Raw genomic sequence first — 4,898 nt, 5'->3', positions numbered from 1 at the left:
TCATTGTTTTTATCTAGACTAACTGTTAGTATTTGACTGCTTACGGGTGATTGAGCAATTAGCAAAAAACTCTTCTAAAATGAAATTGTGCATCTCTAATTGTTCCAGAAGAATTATTAAAGAGGGAGTCCAACGATAATTTGCCTCGAATTTAAAATCTCATCAATACCGTCTTACCCTAATTATCATTAAAAATAATTAAAAAAATAAATCTCGAAGTCAAAACTTGCAACTCTCTCCTTAAATGGTCTTTTTACACTTTGCAAAAAACCCTAGTATACAAAAGCCAAGCAAGCATCGCAAATTGCTTGTGTATTCTAGTTTGAATAATTTTCTTCACTGTTTCCTGAGGAAACAAGACAACCCATTTGCAAGTTGCATCTATTACCTTTCAGGAAAATAAAAATTATGTTTTCAGCTGTATAGATTTGTCTTTGATTAATTTCATGCTCAGTGCATTTAGCATTGCTCTGGAATATTGACGTGAAGCCATTTTCCAGTCCATCCCACTTTTCATCATTGCCTTAAATTCCTCATAACTGATTCGACCATCCTGCATAGGAAATTCCACAAACCCTTTAGTAATTAAAAAATAACAGTGGTGTTGGATTCGTCTCACAATCGTTTAACTGTAAAAAAAAAAAAAAAAAAAAATGAAACCAATTTCGCTGGCAATGTGTTGTTTGGGAAGTACTTGGTCAAGATCGGCGTCGGATATGATGTCTTTGATGATCTGTTCATTATTGGGACCTAGGTTGTCATGTTCCATTGCATCTTTCAATTCATCAAACTCGATGTATCCATTATGGTTTTTGTCGAAGAACCTAAAAGCTTGTGAGAGATGCTCATCATTCCCAATCTTTATCAGATGGATAGACATTGCCACAAACTCCTCAATGCTGAGCGTGCCATTTCCATCTATATCCGCCTTTTAGATTCATGAAATAAAATTCTTATACAATTCCATCCATAGAGAAGAATTTGAATACAAAAAATATAAGAGAAAAAGAAAAAAGAAACACACTGCATCCATCAACATCCGGACGTCAGGATCAGGAAGAGGCTGTCCAATGTGGTGGAGGCCATTTTTGAGTTCTTCAAAAGTCAGGTCTCCAGTATTGTCAGTGTCCATCGTATAGAACATCTGCTTGATCCCATCTATTTGCTCATCTGGTAAGTTGTCTGCTACCACCTAAAACAAACAGGTTTCTCTTTGAGACTTAAAATATATATATATATATATATATATATATATATATATATATATATATATATATATATATATATATATATATATATAAGGAATAAATTTAAGGGTTCCACAACTTACTCTAAGAACTCTCTTCTTGAACTTGTTCATCAAGGAAAATTGCTTGATCTTTGCTCTAACATTTTCTCCTAAATTCACATTAGGGACATCCCTCGCATTTTGTATCCAAGGGTGTTCTTCACAATAAGTATTAGTTTATTTGTTAAAGTTAGTGATCTTTCAATATCTAACCAAAATACTAAAAGGGTATGTATACTTACCAAGGACTTCTTCAACAGTCAATCGGTTGTAAGGATTTTGATCTAGCATACCCTTGACTAGCTCCTTAGCTTGTTCAGAAACCCTAGGCCAAGGATCCCTTGCAAAATCTATTTTGCCCCCAACAATGGCATGTGCAATACCCTCTTCAGTTTCTGTGCTAGTCATTTTTTTGGCATAATCCCACATCAGAACATATTCCAAGAAAAAGGAAACTTGACCACTTTTACTTGGTTTGTTTGGAATTGATTTAAGAAGATGTTTTTTCGAACAATAGTTTAAATAATAATATTAAATTCTCCTTAAGTTTTGTTTGTTTTGTAAAAAATATTTTCTTGAAAAATAATTTTTGTATTATTTAATTTTGAGGCACTAAAAAATTAATCAATGAAAAATATTTTTTAATTTTTGATTAAATAAAAAATTAAGTTATTTTGAAGGAAAATGAATTTTTTTTAAAAGATTGTTATTTTTTAGACTTTGATGATCTTAATAAAATATAAAAATACTTATATATGTATGATATAAATATAAATAATTAATTTAATATTATAATTAAATAATAAAAAATATTTTTATGAAAAATATTTTTTTGAAAAATAATTTTTATAAAAAATATTTTCTATGCAAGTTATTTTACGCGAAATAAAAAGAGCCTTAATATTTGAATAATAATTCCAAATTGATTGTTTTGGGAAGGAAATTACCGGCCCAAAAGGGAGGAACTCCACAAAGCAAGATAAAGAGGATGACACCTGCGCTCCACACATCAACTTCGGCTCCGTAATTTCGTCTTAGAACCTCAGGAGCCATGTAATATGGGCTTCCAACTATTTCACTGAAACGATGATCTGCCGCCATGCACAACATTATTCAAACCCTATATCATATCAACTTACACTAATGTAACCTGCAAGCGAAGATGCTTATAATACCAGGCTCGAAGAATATGGAGAGGCCGAAATCAATTGCCTTCAATTGGGAGTTTTCTCCAGCATCTGCAAACAGAAAATTTTCAGGTTTTAGGTCACGGTGTATTACTCCATGGTCATGGCATACCTGCAAGAATTCACATAGTTTACATATTAGGATTGCAAATTATTTATGTTTCCTTATCAAAAACAAATTGTTTTAGCTCATAAACGTCTGGATCTCACTTATTTTATATGTGCGTTTTACTATATGTTGTATTCGGGTTATGATACACGAGTATAGGTGCCTTAGCTTACATGCTTCTTTTCTAAACGGAGATGATATCAGACACGGGTTTCCTTTTCAATACCAAGAAAGCCAAAGCTGGTTTAGTCTTTACGAGTTCTGTTTTCGTTGGTTTCTTTTGGTTTTGGTTTTTTCACTTAACTCATGGCACCTAGGTTGGATGTATGGGTTTTGTTGTGAGGGTTAGTTTTGGTGCTTCAAGTTAAAGTTTTTGCTGAAATTATTAATAAAAAGTTTTTGCTTATTAAAAAAAAAATGATACCCAAAGCTGAAAAAGAAAAAAGGAAAGTTGCAATTTTGTCCTTGTTATTTTCTTTAGGTTTCTGGTCTAATGGGCCTGAATTATAGAAATGATAGTTCTGTTTCCAAGATATAAATGATGGGGTTTACTTGTTACATGTGGGTCTCGTATAATTTGTATCTTGGGTACATAAAATGGTTCTCAACCAAAATTTTTCTATGCTATTCTTTCATGTCACGTACGAAACGAAGAGCATCGATTCCATTTCCCATAATCTACATATAAGAATAAAACTGTACCTTGACAATTTCCAAAATGGTCTTGGTAACCATTGCCGCAGCACGTTCAGTGTAATGGCCTTTAGTCACAATCCGATCGAAGAGTTCACCTCCCTCGCATAGTTCCATAACAAGATAAACAGCGTCTTTATCCTCATAAGCCTCTTTGAAGCTTACAATATTTGGATGCTTAGGCAAATGCCTCATGATCTCAACCTCTCTTCTCACATCTTCTATATCTATTTCTGTCTTCAGCTTCGCTTTCGATATAGTCTTGCACGCATAGGCATCCCATGTTTCTTTTTCATAACATTTGTATGTCACCCCAAATTCTCCTCTTCCTAACTCCTTCCCAATCTGGTATTTTTCTCTAATGTTATTCCCTGTAGGGTTCTTGAGCACGTTCCCAACTTGGATACTCGTCGACCTTGGCGACACCAAGTTGTTCTCTGGCAAGGGTTTAGGTCTGTTGTCATAATGCAACCTCCTGGATATTATGCGACCAGCTTTTACAGGTGCAGAAATGCAGCCTCCCATGGGGCGATATGTGATTAGGGTTTCTTTTCTTTCTTGTTTTCTTTCCTTTTTCTTGATTTAAGTCTTGTGCTATGAGCAGCCCATGGTGAGAGAGAGAAAGAGAAAAATGGAAAAACCCTAATAGAAGGGATGAGGGATGAAGGTAGAAACTAAATACGGGGAGGATGTGTTGGTAGTTAGAAAAGTAGGTTTATTGGTTAATTCCCTCCATTTTATTAGGGGAATTTTAATTAATGCCGTTTATTTGCTGTTTTGCTTAACTAATTAATGGCTAATGTTTAATGTTTAATTTTTCCATTTGAAGTTCACCTGGTGGGTTGTGGCATATCCTCTTTGTTTCCTGAATTCAAGGCCAAACAATGAAATCATATAATGATTATATATATATATATATATATATATATATATATATATATATATAATCTATTTCCTTTTTTATTTACTTGATAATTAATTAGGAGTTCAAGAATTTTTTATGGTGCAAGAAATTCTTTAAGCTTTCAATTATGGGTAGTTTTTATAGTCTGTCCCTGAACTTTATCTCGTATTTTACTTCTGTCCTTTAACTTTAATTTGTTCTTAAAAAATTCTTGAACTTTAATTTTGTTTTACAAAAATCCCTCTAACCAGTCATAACATGCTTTCAGGTTAAAAAAAAATAATGAAATTATATTTTTATCTTATTTTTGTCTTACACTAAAAAAAAAAAAAATACCGGGTGCTTTAACTACCATTTGGATTTATTATGAAAATATCAATGTCATCATAACGATCTATTTCCTAAAAAGGAGAAGAATTCTTCATCGAAAAGTGCCAAACTTATATTTGTAGACATCACACTATAGTTTGGAGGAATTATAAATAGAAGACAAACTTTCAAAAGGATCAACAATTTAAAATATTTTATAAACTTAACTTCATACTTGGAAAACCTGTCCACAATGACAAGAATCCAAGCACACCCTCATGAAGATGGCTGCTCCACAATATAGTCCATTTAGGAGTAAATTTTCCTTTTTTTTTTCAAATATAATTATAAATTAGACAAGTTTTTATCGAAAAATGAAAGTTGCAACTGTAAAATTTGAAAGAACGA

At 32.5% G+C, this 4,898-nt stretch overlaps 1 protein-coding gene across 2 annotated transcripts; it reads right to left on the bottom strand.

Moving 5' to 3' along the window:
• Positions 1-217: 217 nt before the first annotated feature.
• Positions 218-3,926, bottom strand: LOC110644064 (calcium-dependent protein kinase 24-like). Of its 2 annotated transcripts, XM_058149292.1 has the most exons (9): positions 3,637-3,926; positions 3,287-3,354; positions 2,464-2,587; positions 2,236-2,379; positions 1,531-1,683; positions 1,331-1,446; positions 1,025-1,192; positions 695-928; positions 218-553 (listed from the first exon to the last, which is right to left on the bottom strand). In XM_058149292.1, exons 1-9 carry the CDS (start codon positions 3,800-3,802, stop codon positions 407-409), a joined length of 1,320 nt encoding a protein of 439 aa, XP_058005275.1. In that variant the 5' UTR covers positions 3,803-3,926; the 3' UTR covers positions 218-406. The 2 variants fall into 2 exon arrangements, with proteins under 2 accessions (XP_058005275.1, XP_058005274.1); XM_058149291.1 differs by having other exon boundaries at positions 3,287-3,926.
• Positions 3,927-4,898: the final 972 nt, after the last annotated feature.

Source organism: Hevea brasiliensis, chromosome 6 (assembly GCF_030052815.1).
Source record: "Hevea brasiliensis isolate MT/VB/25A 57/8 chromosome 6, ASM3005281v1, whole genome shotgun sequence".
Lineage (NCBI taxonomy): Eukaryota > Viridiplantae > Streptophyta > Magnoliopsida > Malpighiales > Euphorbiaceae > Hevea > Hevea brasiliensis.
The sequence above is the reverse complement of the archived record's forward strand: the minus strand, read 5'-3'. Positions and strand labels throughout refer to the sequence as shown.

Excerpts from the sequence above, each read along its gene's own strand:
- LOC110644064 (XM_058149291.1), bottom strand. The coding sequence starts at position 3,802 with ATGGGAGGCTGCATTTCTGCACCTGTAAAAGCTGGTCGCATAATATCC. Across the intron at positions 1,447-1,530 it reads GACTGTTGAAGAAGTCCTTG|AACACCCTTGGATACAAAAT; the intron begins GTAAGTATACAT and ends CTTATTGTGAAG. Across the intron at positions 929-1,024 it reads TCCGGATGTTGATGGATGCA|GCGGATATAGATGGAAATGG; the intron begins GTGTGTTTCTTT and ends TGAATCTAAAAG.